We start from the raw sequence: 22,548 nt of genomic DNA on the forward strand, positions 1-22,548 counted from the left end.
CTGCTTTCTACATTGACTATGCTTGAACTCTGCAGGTGAAGCCTGACCGTGCCAGATGCGCAACTCCTAGCAGAGAAAAAAACACTGCCGTGGGCTCTAGGGTTCCCAAAACACCTGCCAAGGCCGGGGCCGGTATTACAAGTTTACTGGCAATGCAGTTGCCGGTAATTTGTAATACCCTTTAATAAAAAGCCATCAGGCTGCCCCCATTTGCGCAGAACTTACCTTTTTTGTAGTGTTCTTGACTTTGCCGCGATGCTGCTCCGCCCCATTTTGCGTCACACTGTGTAGCCCCACCCCCTTTTGCACCATGGACCGCCTCCTTTTTGTACCCGCCCCCACCGGACGGTTATTTTTTTCAGTAAAGGTAGCAACCCTAGTGGGTGCCAAATGCTAAATTCCTAGCTGGAAAAAAGCACACATATGGGTGTCCGATACCAAACTCATATCTGCCCATAAAATGGCATGGCTGTATTGCCAGATACGAAATTCTTAGAAGGCAAAGGAACATGGTTATGTGTGCCAGATACTCAATTCCTAAATGGGAGAAGGGCACAATTTCTATCAGGAAAAATGGAGCAGTTTTAACAATTCCTAGCAGGGAAATGGGCACAGCTCTGGGTGCCAAATGCACATTTTTTTGCATAGAAAAGGGCATGGCTGTAGGTGCCAGCTACTACGTTACTAGCAGGGAGAAGGACATGGCTGTGGGAGCCAGATACTCTATTCCTAGCAAGAGAAATGGCATGCCTGTTGGTGCTAGATGCACAATTCCTAGCAGGGAAAAGGGCATAGCTGTGGGTTCCAGATGCAATATTCCCATGGGTGCCAGCTACTCAGTACCTAACAGGGAGGGTTTGGCTGTGGGTGCCATATGCACAGGATCTACCAGAAAAAAGGGCACACGTGTGGGTTCCAAATGGTGATTTCAAGGAAGCCTCCTTTGTGTTTTATTCTTTTGCTCTTTAACTTTCTTTTTACTTTTTGATAAATAAGTTGGAAGATTTAAAGGGAGAAGCCTCTGGAACAGCAGAAAGTGTTCCTAACTGAGTGACTTCTCTCTAATCTCTTCCTCTCAGCCCCATGTGGCCAACACATGTGATATAATACCTGTTGTTTCTCACTCATTTCTCTTTAAACAGTTCAATTAGAATTATATTTCACCCGGTGCTGAAATTCCTCACCCGTGTTCCCTGGCATTTATATACATGTTCTCAGTAGCCAAACGCACTGGCACCCCCCACGCCAAGCTTTAAATCAGCAACAAGTGCAAATTAAAGAGATAAATCTGTGGTTTGTCCTGGGCAGGATGGAGATTGATGTTCCAATGGTTTCCTTGGGATGTGCCGCGACGCATGGAAAATTTGCTCATTCCTAACTCCATTGGAAATAAGTGAATAGGGCAGCAGGTGACACCCTCAACACCCCCGAAAATATATGATGTATTGTCTCTTTGCTTCCACCCTAGAGCCACTGAGCTCCGCCAGGTCACAGTTTGTGATAATTACCCACCTGCTCCCATTTTAGCCGCCAATAAGAAATCGCTTTTCCATGAAATGAACTTGTGTTTAATGTAGATTTATTGGAACCTCATTGGTAATCCAATGTCCCTTTGCTTCCGTAGCTTGTGATGAATGGAGGGTCCTGCAGAAGCCCAATCTGCATCGGGACGTCAACCGCTTTGGACATTCGGCCGTCGTCAGTAATGGGTAAAGCAACTGATTGCTTGTTGGTTATTTTACCATTTATATATCTATCTTACTATTTATATATATATGTATATGTCTGGGGAGAGAGTAGTACAGCCCAAACCTTGAGGTCTGCCAGTCTGCAGCTTTGTCCATTGGGCAGAGATGAGGTCCCGTTGTTGATTCTGTTCCTATTCTGCAGGTCCATGTACATATTTGGGGGGTTCTCCAGCGTTCTCCTGAATGACATCCTCGTGTATAAGCCCCCCAGCTGTGAAGCCTTCCGCAGTGAAGACGTGTGCACCCGCGCAGCGCAAGGCATCAGCTGCTTGTGGGACAAGGACCATTGTGTCTCCTGGGAATCCGCAAGTGCCAGCCATTATTTGTTCAGAGCAAACTGCCAGAATAAATCAGGTATGTGGCCTTTTTTTATCACTTACCTGGATGGGATTTTTTGTATGAATTAAAGGGGGTGGGTTCACCTTTGAGTTAAATTTTAGTATGTTTTACAATGGTTAATTCTAAGCAACTTTTCAATTGGTCTTATTATTTTATTATTTGTGTTTTTCTTCTGACTCTTTCCAGTTTTTTTAAAAGGGGGTCAATGACCGATGTTTGGGTCTCTTCAAAGGCACCCGTTCAAAATTTTCTGTCCAGCGCGATCAACGAGGCGACCGATATTCAAGTCTTCTTCCGAAATCGGTCGGCTCTTTTCCCTCCATGCACGCACCGAATATCGTACGAAAATTTGTTTTGTACAATATTATCTGTGCGTCTATGGCCACCTTAAGGCTACACATTTATTGGGGTTTTTTTGTGAAAGTTTTTCTTTATTGATTTTAAATTAACAAGAAGATGAATAAGAAGAATAGAGAGATACAGAGAGATGGGCTATCCAAGTGTAAACGTATAGGAAGTCCATATCAATAACGTATTACACATGGGAAAGTTACTTTTTTGTTGGGCTGTCGTGCCTGTTTGTGGGTCTGCCAACCAGCGGTCCCTTATTTTCCCAAATCCGGCTGGACAGTCACTTGCCATGTAGGTAAGTTTTTGTTTTGGGGGCATCTTGTCTATCAGTTTAATCCAGAAGCCAAGGGGGCTTTATGTTCTTCCTTGTCAGAAGGGTTGCTTTCTTTTAGGGATGCCCGGAATCCACTATTTGGGATTCGGCCGAATACCGAATAAAATCCGAATCCTAATTTGCATATGCATATGAGAGGAGGGAAAGGAAAAAGTGGGGAAAAATATGTTACTTCCTAGTTTTAATAACAAAAAGTCATGTGATTTGCATACACAAATTAGGATTCTGATTTGGTTCTGCCAGGCACAAGGATCTTGGATTTGGTGCATCCCTACTTTCTTTGCAAAATGGAGTAATTGTTGGAGACACAGTCTGTCACCAGATGAAAAGCTCAGGTCTTCCGCTTGTCCCAGGAGGCAGAATTCTGGGGTCTGAATATTAGGTGGTCCCAGTGAGGTCGTATAAGTACTGGTGTGTAGCTCTATTTTTTTTGACAAAAGTCAATAATAGAGAATTAATAAAATGAATAGTGAAAAGTACAAAATCAAAGAAACACAAAAATGTTGTTGAAAGATGGTCTCTTACCAGGGCAACCGCCAGTGCAAACGTTTTGCCAAATTTTGGGAAGTACAGAGCATTCAAATGTAGTAAGAGGTCATCCGGTAGTAAAGCAGTAGCCAAAGGTGTTTTTGGAAAAGGAAAAAAATCTTTATTAGGACATATGTAAACCTAACGCATTTCGTGCCTGAGGTGGGCACTTACTCATAGGCTTGTCATAGGCTTAGGCTCAGATGGCTGAAATTGCAAACTAAAGAGTTGATGAATAAAAAGCTAAATAACTCAGAAAACACAAATAATAAAGAATGAAAACCAATTGCAAATATCCCTCTCTACATCATACTAACAGTTAACTCAGAGGTGAACAACCCCTTTAAGAGTGTCATTTGCAGGTGAATTTTTTGGCTAATGCCCTTTAAGACATTAGTCCTGTGACGCATTTCGCCATATGTACAGCCTGTCATTTCCCTGTTTAATCGAGGCTTTTATGGTACATTTCTCCCAATCTTTTGTGCAGCCATTAAACCTTTACAGAGTATTTGTGCAGCGTCCCAGCCTTACGTCTCTGCACCTCAAAAACCCTCTGTGCAAGTTGGGGGGCATTACAGGCAATTTGCCTTGTGCGGCTTGTGCCTAAATATTGTTTTATATTTTTGCTGCAGAAACATTTATATTTATTTATTATAAACACATTCTCTATTTATTTTGCCTGTATCTATTACACATGGGTGCCCAAAATGTGCCAACGCAAGGCACGTAGTATAGGTCAGTGTTAACTGATTGGCAGCGGGATTCCCCTGATCTGTCCCCCCTTCAGACTTACTGGCACTTAGGCTTTATGGGGTTGTTCACCTTTAAATTAAATGTTAGTATGATATAGAGAGGGATAGTCTCAGACAATTTGCAATTGGTCTTTATTTTTTATTATTTGTGGAGTTATTTAGCTTTTTATTCAGCAGCTCTCCAGTTTGCAATATCAGCAGTCTGGTTGCTAGGGTCTAAATTCCCCTAGCAACCATGCATTGATTTGAATAAGAGACTGGAATATGAAGAGGAGAGACCTGCATAGAAAGATTAGTAATATAAAGTAGCAATAAAACTACAGAGCATTTTTTAGAAGGGTTCAGGGACCCCGATTTGAAAGCTGGAAAGAGTCAGAAAACTGAAAGGCCAATTGGAAATCTGCTAAGAATTAGCCATTCGTTAACATATACAAAGTTAGCTTCCCCTTTTAGGCACACGGGACCATTATGTGCTAGTGTTTTTGGGCTAAAAAGTGTCAGTTCTTGCCTCTGCCGTTTCACATTTCAGTGGTGACCCCATATAATAATGTTTTGTTACAGCGGTGACAGACGACAGGTGCTACAAGAATACGGACTGCGCCAGCTGCACGGCCAATACCAACGGCTGCCAATGGTGCGACGATAAGAAGTGCGTCCCCCTGAACAGCAACTGCAGTGTGGTGAGTCCATGTGTCACCCCCTTGTGTCGTTGTATGGGGAATCCTGTCCTCCCTTCTGTTTGGCCAGTCCTCCCTCCAACCCCTGGTCAGGATTAATTTATTTGCTAATTGGGCCTTATAATGAGTCTGGGGAAAGGAACAGATGGCACTCACCTGAAATTTGAATGTCGTTGTTTGTTCTCTTAATCCCATTATTGATCTGTGTGCCAGGGTGAGAAGTGAGGGCATCTGAAACCAGTGCCCCTGGGGTTTGTGTGTTTGAGTGTGAGTGTGAGTGTGAGTGTATACCCTCCTCATAAAGCTTTAACATCCAATGATTTCCTCTTAAAGGACAAGTAAACCTTTAAAAATAAATAAATGTAAAATTGATGAGGGGCTATTCTAACCACTTTTGTAATTTACATTGGTTATTTATTAATTGCTCATTCATACCAAGATATTAAGGGATACATGTACTGTTAATATGAATGCATTTTGGCACAACAGCACCACCTGCTGGTCAGTTTCCCACCAGTCTGACCAGCAAGTAGTCAAGGAAGTTGTCAGGAGAAAGAAAGAGGCTGATGTTCTTCTGCTTAGGAATAAAATTAGAAACCTTTCTCACATCTTTCCTAAGCAGAAGAACATCAGCCTCTTTCTTTCTCCTGACAACTTCCTTGACTACTTGCTGGTCAGACTGGTGGGAAAATGACCAGCAGGTGGCGCTGTTGTAACAAAATTCATTCATAGTAACAGCACATGTATCCCTTAATAGCTTTGAATGAGAAATAAATAAATAACCAATGTAAATTACAAAAGTGCTTAGAATAGCCCCCTCATCAATTTTACATTCACTTATTTTAACGGTTTGCTTATCCTTTAAATATAATATAGTAAACAAATGGGTGTATCGGTTATCTTGGCCACAGAGCTTTCCTCCTCTCTTTATTTGTATTTATACGTATAAGATGGAGCTACCATACTGTACCCGTCATCTCAGAAACCTTACTGCAAGCGGCTGTGCCCCAGGTTCTGATGGGTGAATAAGTGGGTGCTACGCGGTTCTCACAATCAATTATGTGCTATTGATTCATTTCTGTCCCCCCCTCGATTCCGTTTCATTTGTAGTCAGTGAAAAACTATACCAAGTGCTATGTCCGGAATGAGCAGATCTGCAACAAATTGACCAGCTGCAAGAGTTGCTCCCTCAATCTCAACTGCCAGTGGGACCAGAGACAGCAGGAGTGCCAGGCCTTGCCAGGTAAGTGCTCAATTGCCCTTCCACTGGTAACCTACCTCCATGGCACCTTGTCTGGAATAATCACAATAGTTTTAATAAGTGCCATGAATAAGGTCAATGGACATGAGTTAGATGTGGGGAATAAGGGGCAGTTACTATGGGAACACTGGGCAGTATCCCATAGCAACCAGCAATCAGCTTTTCTCAGCCAGCTGCAGGTAGAACAATAAAAGCATGCATCTGATATGTTGCCATCTGTTACTGCCCAGGTGCAAAATTGCCTGGTCTTTATACAACTAGTGCCTATTAGACAGCAGAACTGACACTTTAATTCCTCCCTATTCTATTTGCCTGTTGCAGCTCACCTGTGCGGTGAAGGGTGGAGCCACGTAGGAGACGCCTGTCTGCGCATCAACTCCAGCCGCGACAGCTACGACAACGCCCGGGTCTATTGCCACAACCTCAGCGGCAGCCTCGCTTCCTTGACTACCTCCAAAGAAGTGGATTTTGTATTGGACGAAATGCAGAAATACACCAACCAGGTGATCAGTCAGACTTTGCATGTCACTGGCATATTATATTAAAGGCTACGATAACCGTGTTACAATGTCTGCGGAAATTTCTAATATATTTTATTTATTTCTATATGTAGTACAGAAGCTGCAATGCCCAGTATCCCCCAGCAGGTGTCACTCCTGTTACTGTACATGCTCAGCAAGCCTCATAACTATGACTATTACATGTATGGGACCTGTCATCCTGGGACCTGGGGTTTTTACCGATAACAGATCTTTCTGTAATTTGGATCTTCATACCCAAAGTCTACTAGAAAATCATGTAAACATTAAATAACATTAAACTGCTCTTAGTTGGGATCAAGTAAAGATACTCTTTTATTATTACAGAGAAAAGGGAAATTATATTTAAATATTTGGATTAATTGGATAAAAAGGCGTCAACAGGAGGCGACCTTTCTGTAATTCTGAGCTTACTGGGTAATTGAGTTCCGGATAACGGATCCCATACCTGTACATTTACAGAACCTGTTATCCACAATACTCAAGTCTACTAGAAAATCATATAAACATGAAATAAAGCCAATAGGCTGGTTTTGCCTCCAATAAGGATTAATTATATCTTAGTTGGGATCAAGTACAAGAGACTGTTTTATTATTACACAGAAAAAGAAAAGCATTTTTTAAAAATTTGGATTATTTGGATAAAATGGAGTCTGTGGGAGCCGGCCTGGATAACGGGTTTCTGGATAACGGATGCCATACCTGTAGTTCAGTTAAACTTTAGGCTTCAATGAGTTTAAGTCTAATGAGCAACGCACCCCGGGGCCCCTGTACTGATAGACTGACGGCAGGGACAAAACTTGAAATAATAAAGTGAATGAGAATGTTGGTTGGGTCCCTTATTTGCATGTGGGTTGAATAAGTAACGGCTCTGTCGGCAGCTCTTCCCTATGTATATTTCAGTACAGCCAGCAGCGCACATTTACAGCAGTGCCATAAATAAGTAATAACATTATGTACTGAGACTCCTCAGCTACTTTAAGATTTAAAGACTCTTTCCTGGGCGTCTTCTGAAACTAAAATACACATGCAGCAATTCTTAAATAGGTTCTTTTTTTATTTGCTTTTTTCGCCCCAAAATTAAATTGTTCTGTTCTGCCCTGAAACCCATCCGGGGGCAGAACTCGAGCAGCACCAGGTAGTTTGCAGATCGGCCTTTGGAATAGGGATCAGCCAATAGAAAGAGCCGATACAATTCAACTTGGCTTCTGACCCTGCTCCTATATCCTGCAGCGAATGCTGAATCCTGCAGCGAATGCTGAATCCTGCAGAGAATGCTGAATCCTGCAGAGAATGCTGAATCCTGCAGCGAATGCTGAATCCTGCAGAGAATGCTGAATCCTGCAGAGAATGCTGAATCCTGCAGCGAATGCTGAATCCTGCAGCGAGAGCCCATTCAGCCTCTTCTAATGAAGTGGGTTCTCTGATGTAAAGGAACCTGTGCATTTCTGCTCTTGGCTGCAGCTTGTTTTTGAAGCAGTGTCAATGAGCAGTGATGGGCGAATTTGTGACATTTTGCTTCACCGGAAAATGTGCAAATTTCCTGCAGAATTCGCGAAACGGTGAAACATTTGCAAAACTTGCATTTTGAAGTCCTTGTCAGTTTTGACGCCATCGCTGAAGTCAATAGGCGTCCGAATGATGTTCACACTCAACGGCTTTGACGCTGGCCAGTTTTCACTCCAGTTTCTCAAATTTATCCATCAGCAGCAAAATGCGGAAATTCATAGCGAATTCGCAGCTGGCGAATTTATTCGCCCATCACTATCAATGAGATGCCCACTCTGTGTACTTTCTCATATTACACCTAATATTAACATCTAATATTACACCATGAGAATGATAGGGGGGGTGGAGATGGGTGCCTCATGCAGGGGACGGCAATGTCACCGCTTCACCCATTTAGTCTGTCCTGATAAATAACTCAAGTGATGTCACAGAACATTATCGGCGCTGGGTTGGCCCATCCAACTGTCGACTGCCATATGCGCTGTCAGGTGGGCAGGGAGGGGGCTGCTACAGGAGCAGTTTGGGAGCCTTTAACAAATGGGCGCAATTACTCACCGCCTCAAACTGTAGCGGAGACAGATTAACGGTATCAGCCGGGCTAACGGAATTGGTCGGGGGCGGCACAGCGAGGGAATCTCAGAATAGACCAACGCTGCATTGTTCTCTGCTGAACTCAGGCAAGGGAAAGTTTGCATTTTTTTTGTTACAAAATAATGGATTTCTGAACTTTTTTGTTTTTTTATTAAAGGAACAGTCATTCATATTGATTTCCGTAGTGGGAAAAGAAATAGATGCTTTAAGGGCTCACTTATGAAAGGGGATCAATGTGCAAAATATGCCCTCCATCTGGCACAAATTGGGGTACCCGGCAGCATTGGGCTAATTTGTTTGGTAGGACAATACATAGATGATAGACACAGTAATTCCAACAAGTATATGGCCGATGGTGCCCTTACTTTCATGCCAAAGCAAAGGAACAATAGGAGGTTGTGTGGCAGTTGTACACTAACTGCCTGTCCAGCCCAGGGGCCCATTGGTTGGATTGGACTGTACCACATTGGCCTGTGTATGGCCACATTTAGAGTGTGTGCTGTGTGTGGCTAATTTGTAGGGCTGATTAAAGCAGGTGAATGATAAGAAGTGGCACAGCTGGTGTTGGTGCCAACGGGCATTGGACTAGGATGTGGTCTGTATCACTTGCCTCTTCTCATTCTCTCTCTATCTCTCTCTGCAGAAACTATCGCCTTGGGTGGGACTGAGAAAGATCAACGTGTCGTACTGGGGTTGGGAAGACATGTGCCCCTTTACCAACACCACCCTCCAGTGGTTGCCAGGGGAACCCAGTGATTCAGGATTTTGTGCCTACCTGGAGAGGGCAGAGGTGGCGGGACTGAAGGCCAACCCATGCACCGCCATGACAGATGGACTTGTGTGTGAAAAGCCGGTTGGTGAGTGTTACCTGAAGTGCCCCAGATGTGCCCTGGCAATACCCACGATAATGCACAGTATTTTCCCTCAATAGAGAGGTAGGTGTGTGTGTTATACACAGTGAGTATCTGCTGATCTTTATGGCACAGTGGCTGCATATCTGCTCTCCTTCCCTTTATTACCAGTCACTTGGCTGTACCACATTGGCCTCATCATTTCAGCTCCAGCACCAGGGCCCCCTGTCTCCAGGCAGGAATTCATTAAACAATTCACTTATTTTATTGACATTTCAGACTTTGGATCAGTAAAGGCCTATGTGACCCCATAAGTGACAGTTTAACTGGGTCTGTTCTGCAGTGAGCCCCAATCAGAACGCTCGCCCATGTAAGCTGCCCTGCTCTCTGCAAAACTTTGCTCCAGTTAGTAAGTGGGACGCAGTTTCAAGCTCCTCTAATTAACCCTGTGCTTTTCTGCAGTGAGCCCCAATCAGAACGCTCGCCCATGTAAGTTGCCCTGCTCTCTGCGGACGTCTTGCTCTAACTGTACCAGTAACGGGATGGAGTGTATGTGGTGCAGCAACACCAAGCGCTGCGTCGATTCCAACGCCTACATCATCTCCTTTCCCTACGGCCAGTGTCTGGAGTGGCAGACCACCACCTGCTCACGTACGTATTGCCCGCCGGGACTCATTATAGTGTTAATCATTAATGGCGCCTGTCCTAGTACCAAAACCAAGAGTGGGAGGTGGGTGACACATGGGTGGCACTGGGGCAACATGTATTCTGTGAGTGCCTGCCATTTTCTCCTTTGGTTGGACGCCATGTAGTTACCCCTGCTTGAAACAGAACTCCATTGTGCCCGTGTGAGCTGCACTCATGGAATACTGCCAGTCATACACACATGCACACACTATGGCAAGCAACAGGTTAACTTGGGCTTTATTATGGGGAACAGCTGGTGATTATAGTGTTATGCCACTGTAAATGCTAAATGACTTCCTTGCACTCACCTTAATGGGCACAGAGATTTGTTTTATCTTGTATCTCAGAATGTGTTATCTTTACACACGCACACACAGACACACACACACACTCACGCACACACACACACACACACACACACACACATACACACCAGTCTCAAAAAATGGCTAAAATACATTTTTCTTACTTTTAACATCCTTAAAACAATAAAAAAAATTCTTTAGAAGTGGCAGTTGGGAACTGGTTCAAAATAGGAGTCATAAAAAGTGTTAGCTTGGTGGGAAAGAAGAGGCTGACAATACAGGTAGGAGGTTGACCATCCAAGGAAGACAGAGGCCATTTCATATCAGGGGGTGATACCATGACAAACGAATGGAGAGGTTTTGCTGTAGGTCTGTACAAGGCTTTATCTTGCTCACTAGAAGGAGCTTGTGCACTGGATATTGAGAGGGGAGATACAGTTAAGAAGGCTGATATTATACATGGAGGAGGCTGATATACAGGCAGAGGCTGACATGCAAGGAGGAGGCTGACCTTTAAAAAGAGGCAATGTGACAGGGAGAGGTAAAGATTAGGAGGCTGACATAAAGGGAGGAGGCTGATATACTTGGAGTAGGCTGACATCATACAGAGAGGAGAGAGGAGGCTGATATCACACAGGGAGGAGGCTGATATCATACTTGGAGTAGGCTGACATCATACAGGGAGTAGGCTGACATCATACAGAGAGGAGGCTGATATACTTGGAGTAGGCTGACATCATACAGGGAGTAGGCTGACATCATACAGGGAGTAGGCTGACATCATACAGGGAGTAGGCTGACATCATACAAAGAGGAGGCTGATATACTTGGAGTAGGCGGACATCATACAGAGAGGAGAGGAGAGGAGAGAGGAGGCTGATATCGTACAGAGAGGAGGCTGATATCACACAGGGAGGAGGCTGATATCATACTTGGAGTAGGCTGACATCATACAGGGAGTAGGCTGACATCATACAGAGAGGAGGCTGATATACTTGGAGTAGGCTGACATCATACAGGGAGTAGGCTGACATCATACAGGGAGTAGGCTGACATCATACAAAGAGGAGGCTGATATACTTGGAGTAGGCGGACATCATACAGGGAGTAGGCTGACATCATACAGGGAGTAGGCTGACTTCATACTTGGAGTAGGCTGACATCATACAGAGAGGAGGCTGATATCGTACAGAGAGGAGGCTGATATCACACAGGGAGGAGGCTGATATCATACTTGGAGTAGGCTGACATCATACAGAGAGGAGACTGATATACTTGGAGGAGGCTGATATCATACAGAGAGGATGCTAATATTGTACTTGGAGGAGGCTGATATACAGAGAGGAGGCTGATATTCAGGCAGAGGCTGACATGTGGGGAGGAGTCTGGCTTTTGAAGGAAGGCAGAGGCTGACCTTTAAGGAAATAAAACCATTAGAAATGTAGATTTCTTGCTGTTGGTTTGTACAAGGCTTTATCCTGCTCACTAGAGGGCGCTCATGCACTGGAATGAGAGAGGTATTGTACATTTTATAGCCAGTACTATAAATCTGCCCTGATTCTGCTTTATATTCAGTATCGGGTAGATCATTGTTAAATCATTTTCTTTCTTGTGACCTTTTCTTGATAAAACCGGTGACACAGAATCTGCCCTTTTCCGATTCAGGCAACATGTCCCCCCCCAAAAGTGAATCCAGGGGGACAGGTCGGCTGCAGAAACCATCAATAAAGGACAACAATGACAAAATACATTTTAGACTCATGCCGTATGGAGGGGCCACCCAATTCCACATACACAAAAGGCTTTGTGTTTAATTCAGTTGTCATCCAATAGCGGCTTATAAAATATATATATTTTTATTTAATAAATGTAATGGGATATGCAGGGCGGCCGCCGCGGGGCTTCACGGGAGCCGCTTTCTCTGAAATTGTTTTTTTTTTCTCGCCAATGAAGAAATTCAATTTCCATAGAGCGTTTTCAGGCGGCCAAGGAACAGCTTCAAGTTTAAGGGCAGAGAAACAAGGGAAGAGAGAGATGGTTGAGGTTCCGTCGCGCTCGGATCTTCTTATTCCAAATTTCAATATTGCGCCAGACATTGAGACTTTAAGATTTATATTATTTTATAATGGGTCGTTATTGTAGTCGCTGGGAAATGGATCAAGGAGACCTCAGTGCCGGGACCTTTCGTTTTGCCTTTTCCTTTAATCCAAGTGCTTTCTACTGAATTAGCAATAATAACACTGATATTAAACCTATAAAGTACCCGCCGTCACATGACTGCTTCTGGGTGTCATCTTGCCGAAATCTTCCTACTCTTATGCTTTCAATTTAAAGGGGAACTGCACCCAAATTCCTTTTTGATATACAGTGATCGGCAACCCTGGCCTGATATATAGACAGCATTAGAGGGGAAATATATCTGTTTATTCTCATGGATTCCTATGATTTTATCTCCAGTCTCCAGGTTACACATTGTGTTCTGTATGTCGGTACCACTGGTTCCAGCTCTGCCCTGTTTCACTTATTTATTTCTTGTCCTGTCCTGGTGGAACCTCATACATTTCTATTATTCTTTGGGCAGAGACACGCGTTCAAATTCGGGAAGATTAGTTGCCTGGAGACAAATCTCCTCTTGTTCGGGGTGACTAATCTCCCCGAATTTGACCTCACGAGGAAACTTCGGGTGACTTAGGAAAATGAAACACTCCAAGTGCCATCCCGCCGACAGGAAGGCAGTTTGGGGAGATTAGTCGCCCCGAAGAAGAGGAGATTTGTCGTTGAATCTGACCGTGTGTCTCGGCCCTTATTTTCACATGACACACAGCTGCAGCCCTGCTGGGAGTCTGGCATTGCCCCCCACTGAGTAATAGGATTATCCCATTTAGCCCCTTCCATTAGAGACCCCCTTGCCCATCAGAGATCATGTTCTCCATTGTCTCTACTTCACGTAACAGTAAATTCTCTCTCTCTTTTACAGCCCAGAACTGCTCCGGGTTCCGCACCTGTGCTCAGTGTCTGGAACATCCCGGCTGTGGTTGGTGCAACGACCCCAGTAACACGGGAAAAGGGAGTTGTGTGGAGGGCTCGTCCCGGGGTCCCATGAGGCCGCTGGGGAAACACACCAGTGAGATGGTTCTAGATACTGGTTTGTGCCCACGAGAGAAGAACTATGAGTGGTCCTTCATACACTGCCCAGGTAAGAACTGAGGGTTGGGGGTGTTTTCATTGGTTGGAATTTCACTGCTGCACATTGGGCCTGTGTCCCAGAAATCATCAGGCCAAGGGGCCCCAAGTTGGTTTATTGTTTCATCAACAAATATTATTTGGGAAGACGATACAGTCATTGTGATTGAAGTTTACGATTTACAATTTAGTCTTTCTCTTCTACTGTATAGAGGCAGCATCAGACTGGGTAACTGGAAACATTAGGTGCCACAGATTGGCTTTTCCCCAACTGTTTGGCTTTACTCTCCCCCATCCTCCCTCTTCTCTCCCCTTCTATATTTCTCCTCTCCCCCATTTGTCTCTCTACTCCCTAACCCCCTTTCCCTTCTCTCCTTCTGTCTCTCATCCCCTCTCCTGCTATAGTTCCAGGGGTACCCAGGGTACAAATAAGCACTCACCCCAAATCTCCCCCTAACTGACCTTCAGACTGGGCCCCCTTAGCTCATAACAAGGTTACAGATATATAGAAACATTGGGGTGACACCCTGCTATAGTTCCAGGGGTACCCAGGGCACAAATAAGCACTCACCCCAAATCTCCCCCTAACTGACCTTCAGACTGGGCCCCCTTAGCTCATAACAAGGTTACAGATATATAGAAACATTGGGGTAACAGATGTTCAGCCATATAGGAAATATTCAGGGTGAGTAGCTGGAGGATGAGTGTGGGTACAAGTGACGTGTAAGGGGACATTTGCTTATTGTGAATGAGCCCCTGAAGTCCCGGGGTTCGGCAGCTGGGGGGGATGCAATTTCGCGGGATTATTATCTGGGATCAGTAAGAGAGAGCAGGTTCCTGATTGTGTTTGTGAGAGATAAATTGCCGGCGCTGAGCTGCGGTGTTTTTAGCCGTTATTATTACTTTCCCCCCATAACTTTAGATAGGAGCGAGTAATTGTATTTTGGCTGCGCACTCCAGAAGCCTAATGTGCTTATCTCTTGTACAACACAAATATTCCCCTCGCTTATCAGATCCCGGGGAGAGAGAACACAGTCGCTGCCAAATGTTTTGTCAGGAATAATTTGAATACAGTCAAATCTCGGGGCTCGTCTAACTCCCTGCACCTGCGAATATACACCGAGCTGCCGGCAACTGCACCCACTGCAAGTAAAACCGTGCGGCTGCGGATCTTGGCCGTGTGCAGCGAGCGCTGGATTTATTGGATAATGTTGGTTCTTTGTTGGGTGAGAGAGGGAACGTTATTAGAGGAGAGGGGGGATATTACACACGCAGGCCCTGGGGTTTGTGACATAAATATAAATAACAAGGTGCTGATAACAATAAATACACAGGGACAGTGTCATTTGCTCTGGTTATTCCAGGGCTGACATTGAACCTGCACAACCTGCCCACCAGCTCCCCATATAAATCATTTGTTAAACGTTATTAGTACAAAGGCTTAGCTTTAGGGGGGCTCCGGGCAGAAGTGCAATAAGGGGTGCAAGAACGTGTTTTTTAGTTCTCATTCAAGGTCCCTTCTGTCTGGGTTCTGGTTGCAGATTCTTTTATCCGGTGTCGGTGCAAATATTTTTGGTGTACTTGTACCTGCGACAAGCTGGCGAGCGATTCCATTCAGCTGGACACGTGGCCCTCACCCTGCGCATTTACATGAGCACATACATGTACAGACAGGCACACATGGCACATACATGTACAGACAGGCACACATGTTTTGACATGTGTGTCCCATAGAATTTGGGGGAGAAAATAAACCAATATTTCCATGTAAAGCATTTCAGATTGGCCCAGTATTGGTGTAATTATTGCAACTTGCCCTTCTCTTATCTATAACATTTAATTATAGGGCAGCCCATTACATGGCGAGTTCTGATCACTGTCTGTTTACTGTTAGTGGCACATTATCGTCTGTTTTGTGTTATACACTGACATACCTCCCAACTGTCCCGTTTTTAGCGGGACAGTCAGGCCTGGATTTGTGGAAAGGCCACCAAGGCCCGGGACTAGGGCGGCAGGATTTTAGGGGCCACAACCTCACCCGCATTGGTTCACAAACACTGGGGATGGGCAGGAGATACAATAATTTTTAAAATTTCCGGTGCGCCAATCCCCATTGCTCCGCTTCCGATGAAAATCTGCAGTAATAAAGGGGAGGGGACAGGGGCGACGAATGGCATTGGTCCTAGGGGCGCCCGCTATGTAAATCCAGCCCTGGGGACAGTCCCTCTTTTGACAGCTCAACCCGCAGTCCCTCATTTGTACTGGAAAGTCCTGTTTTTCTCTGCACTGAACATCCAGAAAAAGAAACAACGTTTCTAACTTCATTGGCTTTTGGCAGAGAGCCCAGAACAGCCACAGCAGCAGATAAGGTACTTTTGAAACAATTTCAGGATAAGCAAATTTGTAACAATATAAGATAACAGGTCCCTTGGGAGAAGTTAGACTCACAGTTTAAAGGGCAATTTACCTTCATTACCAAAACTGTAAAAACTGAAAAAAACAGAAATATATTCAAACTTTTATAAATGTTGTAAAATGAACATGGTAATTAGGGGGTGTGGCCACAAACATGGGCGTGGTCAAAAAATATTACTGCGCTACGTGTGGCAACTTTTTTGTTCCTCTTTTTATTTCCAAAATGTTGGGAGGTATGCACTGAGCCCCCTAGTCACTATTGGTGGGTGCCAGCGCTGGGGCAAAATCCTGTAGGATCTCCAGCCTCTCCGTATAGAAGTTCTGTAGTTGTGCTCAGGTCAATAAGAGTAATGACTGTACGTTGGCTCCTATAATGATTGACACCCCATGACTATCCATCTGGGTGACAAATGAATTGGGAGCAGATGAACAGACGGGTTTTATCATTCCATTCTCCTCATTAATCCTGCTGCCGAGTCCTGAATGTGTCGGCTGTTTGTCCCTCTGTCTGCTAAATACTGGCATTTAGTTACTCACAAGATATGAGAGGTCCCCTAATGGGCAGGGCAGCCATCAGGGGGGGACAGGGGGGAGAGTTGTAGGGGGCCCCGAGGGTAAGGGGGGCCCTACCACGCCACACTTACTTGATTAGCCGGCCCCCCATCTTTCTGAGAGCTGCTGACTTCGGGAAGGCATGGATGTTTAAGGGGTCCTGGCTACCACTTTTATCATAATGTGGGGGGGGGGCTGGCCACCAATTTTTTTTCTCATGTGGGGTCCTAGCCACCAATATTTTTTAATGGGGAGGCTCTGGCCACAAATGTTTTTTTATGGGGGGCCCTGACCACCAATATCTTTTTATTTTTATTAACATGTGGGAACCCTAGCCACCAATTTTTTTTTGTTTTTTTTTACTGTGGGGTGGGGACGGCGGACCTGTAGGTGGGGCTTGCGATGGGTGCAGCCCAGGGGGCCCAAGAAATTTTGTCGTATGGGGCCCTGCGATTTCTGATGGCGGTCCTGGAACCGGGTGAGCTGCTTGTTCCTTCTGTTGCTCATGAGTCACAAGGTCATAGTCAACCAGTCTAGAGACAATGGTACTTTAGGCAAAGCTGAAACTGCAAGTAGCACCTTCACATCACTCTATGCCCAGATATAAAAGAACTAGCTCATTATCACACCTTTTTCTTCTTGTGATGTCAGAAGAAAGTGCTGGATATTTGTATCTGTGCACAGGGGGCATTAAAGGGCATGTAGGGCGCTGATCCCAAATCTCTGACCCTTTCAGGGAGACCAGGTTTGGCGGTTTCTTTACTCGGCTGTAGTTTCTTATCTCTCACTGCTGTTATTGGAAAAAGTGGAATATTTTGCGTCTGTGCCATAAAGCAAGTCACAGAGGCCCAGGAAGCGCAAAGGCATGAGAAAAGGGACTGGCGTTTTTTTTAGGCATAAATAGTTAAATTCCCCCATAATGGTGCGACATAATGTTACAGAATCACTTTCTGTTTTGATGACGGGGCCCTTTTCAGACGCAGCCTCTGGTTGAGTGACGGCGCAGGAATAAATAAGGAAATAGGAATATGAGTCTGTTATATAATGGCAAATAAAACTGCAAATGTCCCAAACTGAACGATTGCTGTTCTTTCTCTCCCCTCCCAGCCTGCCAGTGTAACGGGCACAGCACTTGTATTAACACCAACGTGTGTGAGCAGTGCAAGAACCTCACCACGGGGAAACACTGTGAGAGCTGCATGCCGGGCTACTACGGGAATCCCACCAACGGGGGCGAGTGTGAAGGTAGGTAACCGTCATTTATCTGTAATCAAATGTCACGTAGGGTTTGTTCCCACTCTCTTTACATTCCTTACTACACTCCCCTCTTATTGCCCTGTACCACCCCCCAATGCTCTGTGTGCAGCCCCTACCACTAGGATCTATGTACTTACTCTCTGTTCTCTGAGATCCCTGAGTTGCTTAACCCAATAATCTCCCCATCACCTCTACTAAATTATGCTGAAAGCAATAATGGCTGTTAATTTCTACTGCTTGTAATTTATCCACTTTACTTTGTACTATACCTGCTATCCCACAGTCACACTCCCTTCCCAGAGACTATTATCCACTGTTACTATAGGCACCATCTCTCCCTACTATACCTGCTATCCCACAGTCACACTCCCTTCCCAGAGACTATTATCCACTGTTACTATAGGCACCATCTTTCCCTACTATACCTGCTATCCCACAGTCACACTCCCTTCCCAGAGACTATTATCCACTGTTACTATAGACACCATCTCTCCCCTACTATACCTGCATATCCCACAGTCACACTCCCTTCCAGAGCACTATTATCCCACTGTTACTATAGACACCATCTCTCCCTACTATACCTCTATCCCACAGTCACACTCCCTTCCCAGAGACTATTATCCCACTGTTACTATAGACACCATCTCATCCTCAATCCCTATCCTACAGTCACCACTCCCTTCCCAGAGACTATCCACTGTTACTATAGACACCAATCTCTCCCTACTAACTGATCCCACAGTACACCCCTTCCAGAGACTATATCCACTGTTACTATAGGACACCATCTCTCCCTACTATACCTGCTATCCCACAGTTCACACTCCCTTCCCAGAGACTATTATCCACTGTTACTATAGACACCATCTCTCCCTACTATACCTGCTATCCCACAGTTACACTCCCTTCCCAGAGACTATTATCCACTGTTACTATAGACACATCTCTCCCTACTATACCTGCTATCCCACAGTCACACTCCCTTCCCAGAGACTATTATCCACTGTTACTATAGACACCATCTCTCCCTACTATACCTGCTATCCCACAGTCACACTCCCTTCCCAGAGACTATTATCCACTGTTACTATAGGCACCATCTCTCCCTACTATACCTGCTATCCCACAGTTACACTCCCTTCCCAGAGACTATTATCCACTGTTACTATAGACACATCTCTCCCTACTATACCTGCTATCCCACAGTCACACTCCCTTCCCAGAGACTATTATCCACTGTTACTATAGGCACCATCTCTCCCTACTATACCTGCTATCCCACAGTCACACTCCCTTCCCAGAGACTATTATCCACTGTTACTATAGGCACCATCTCTCCCTACTATACCTGCTATCCCACAGTCACACTCCCTTCCCAGAGACTATTATCCACTGTTACTATAGACACCATCTCTCCCTACTATACCTGCTATCCCACAGTCACACTCCCTTCCCAGAGACTATTATCCACTGTTACTATAGGCACCATCTCTCCCTACTATACCTGCTATCCCACAGTCACACTCCTTCCCAGAGACTATTATCCACTGTTACTATAGGCACCATCTCTCCCTACTATACCTGCTATCCCATAGTCACACTTCCCAGAGACTATTATCCACTGTTACTATAGACACCATCTCTCCCTACTATACCTGCTATCCCACAGTCACACTCCCTTCCCAGAGACTATTATCCACTGTTACTATAGGCACCATCTCTCCCTACTATACCTGCTATCCCACAGTCACACTGCCTTCCCAGAGACTATTATCCACTGTTACTATAGACACCATCTCTCCCTACTATACCTGCTATCCCACAGTCACTCTCCCTTCCCAGAGACTATTATCCACTGTTACTATAGACACCATCTCTCCCTACTATACCTGCTATCCCACAGTCACACTCCCTTCCCAGAGACTATTATCCACTGTTACTATAGACACCATCTCTCCCTACTATACCTGCTATCCCACAGTCACACTCCCTTCCCAGAGACTATTATCCACTGTTACTATAGACACCATCTCTCCCTACTATACCTGCTATCCCACAGTCACACTCCCTATCCCTACTCAGACTTTTAGTTTGACTACTCCATGAGCCCCCCAGTAGAGTGTATGTTAATGAGACAGTGGGTGAATCTCCTGTATCCCAATGACTTGGCTCACTCCTAATTGAAACTTTATATATTGCTGTGCTCTATTGATTTATTGGAATTTGGTGCCGGTTTATCAATATCTCTGAATAAGCAGCGATCTCTCAATGCTCAGTGTGACTCTCGCACGGATCAGCATGTTTTCTATTCAGAGAAGCCGTTCCAGCAATTTGTTTCTGACAACAAAGCCGTGTTGGCTGGGCAGGAATTAGTTCTATTGATGACTGTTTAACTCTCTGGGAAAGAAAACAGCAGAATTTAAAGGAAAACTACACTTAAATACAGACTCATGCTCCAGGGTTTGCAGACTGTGCTTCAGAGCTTGTGGCTTTTCTGGCTCTATAGAATAATAATTGGGCTGTAGCTCCAGGAATGGGCACTGACCACCTCTGATCCTCTCATGACAATTGGGAGAGCTGGTGATTTTTTTATTACAAATTGAAAAGCTCTTGTAGCGATTAAAGGGATTTTTGATTTTGCAGTAGCTAAACTTCAAGTCAGGATTCCCAAATCTGACCTTTACCTTGATTGTGGACCAACTCTTTTTAGATCTGAATATAGATCACTGGTAATAAAGGTTGGGGGGGGGGGGCCCTGCCATAGACAAAAAGAACATTTCCCCTGGGCCTCAGAATCAGAGAATAAAGCTTATATAAAAGCTTAAAGGCCACATGATATAACAAAGAGTTTATTATTGGACTGCTTCAGCCTTTAACCCTAATTGGGACCTTGGTGTTCCTTTTTCTCTCTAATATCATCAACTAAAAATTGAATTCAATAGTGAACTTGCCCTTTAAATGCATCCCTGTCTGCCGAGTGAGATTGTGGGGGATTCACTGGAGCATTAGCAGCAGACGAGGTGATTCAACCCCTGCGGTGCCTGTAGCCCAATTCTTCTCAGAGTGGGACTTTGTGCAGAACATCTGTCGGCGGCTCCTGGAGTGATTACGGAGACGCACGGAGTGATAGAGAAAGCGTTTTTATGGCCCAGCGATTCATTGCGTTATTGTCACTGCGATGTGCATTGCTAAGTGAGACAAGTGCCTGATGTTTCTGCCTGAATGGCTAGTAGCCCACTCACAGGAGCCACTGAACCCCCCTCAACTTCTTTTTTGTATTTGTTCTGTATTCCGACTGCGTCAGTCTCACAATTACATCTTGCCATGCGTCTCCGGCCGCCGGGAGCCATTGTGCTCTAAGAGATGAATCCCCCGCGCCCTTTCTCTTCTGTTCTGATAGAGAAACGTCCCCTCTGAGCCAATTAGCCCCAGAAAGCGCCCGGTCCTCCATGTAAAGGAGGGACATAAAGAAAAATAATTAGCTGCTGTGTTTATGCTAATTGGGCTTCATGAGTACAGTCGGCACCAGACAGATGTTAATATAGATAAAAAGTGCATGAAAGAGGCCAATATGGGCCCCCCACATTCCTATTAGCTGCCGGCCTCAGGGCAGTTCCATAGATATATATATATATATATATAAAATATATACTGTATAAGGGGTAAGGAGTAAGAACTGGGAGAAGTTCTAGCTCCACGTGGGTCAGCGCTGTGCAATCAGCACTTCCAAATGTTGTTAAGGGTTCACTTGCCCTTCACGTGCTTTTTTTGTTGCTGAAAAATGAATTTTGCTTATTTTAATGTCAAGGGTAAGTGACAATGAACAAAAACACTGAATGTGAGCGTTAGTTACAGCCACGGTTCTGCCTGTTCTGTTATCGGATTTACAGAGCCCTGGGTTGCAGATAATGAGTCCAAATATCATTTGTTGCTGAAGGCTGATTACTATATTCATTTTGTCCCAGCAATATATATATATATATATATATATATATATATATATATATATATATATATATATATATATATATATATATGTGTGTGTATATATATATGTATATATATATATATATATATATATATATATATATATATATATATATATATATATATATATATATATATATATATATATATATATATATACAATATATAGTCACCCAACATTCACCCCAAATCTCCCCCTAACTGACCGTCAGACTGGGCCCACTTAGCTCATAACAAGGTTACAGATATATAGAAACATTGGGGTAACAGTCACCCTGCTATAGTTCCAGGGGTACCCAGGGTACAAATAAGCACTCACCCTAAATCTCCCCCTAACTGACCTTCAGACTGGGCCCCCTTAGCTCATAACAAGGTTACAGATATATAGAAACATTGGGGTGTCACCCTGCTATAGTTCCAGGGGTACCCAGGGTACAAATAAGCACTCACCCCAAATCTCCCCCTAACTGACCTTCAGACTGGGCCCCCTTAGCTCATAACAAGGTTACAGATATATAGAAACATTGGGGTGTCACCCTGCTATAGTTCCAGGGGTACCCAGGGCACAAATAAGCACTCACCCCAAATCTCCCCCTAACTGACCTTCAGACTGGGCCCCCTTAGCTCATAACAAGGTTACAGATATATAGAAACATTGGGGTAACAGTCATCCTGCTAT

The 22,548-nt window shown here is 44.5% G+C and overlaps 1 protein-coding gene across 4 annotated transcripts in view; it reads left to right on the top strand.

The window, feature by feature from the left end:
* The window catches only part of LOC108697311 (attractin-like protein 1), a 294,681-nt gene that overhangs the window by 97,424 nt on the left and 174,709 nt on the right, over nt 1-22,548 (top strand). For 3 of the 4 annotated variants that reach the window (XM_041570808.1, XM_041570809.1, XM_018227238.2), the window contains exons 12-20: nt 1,625-1,709; nt 1,891-2,102; nt 4,614-4,732; nt 5,840-5,972; nt 6,312-6,493; nt 9,273-9,486; nt 9,943-10,131; nt 13,450-13,668; nt 17,730-17,867. In XM_041570808.1, coding sequence (XP_041426742.1) covers nt 1,625-1,709; nt 1,891-2,102; nt 4,614-4,732; nt 5,840-5,972; nt 6,312-6,493; nt 9,273-9,486; nt 9,943-10,131; nt 13,450-13,668; nt 17,730-17,867 — 1,491 coding nt within the window. The other variant, XM_018227239.2, reaches the window with a different exon arrangement.

Source organism: Xenopus laevis, chromosome 7S, assembly GCF_017654675.1.
Source record: "Xenopus laevis strain J_2021 chromosome 7S, Xenopus_laevis_v10.1, whole genome shotgun sequence".
In the NCBI taxonomy this organism is placed as follows: domain Eukaryota; kingdom Metazoa; phylum Chordata; class Amphibia; order Anura; family Pipidae; genus Xenopus; species Xenopus laevis.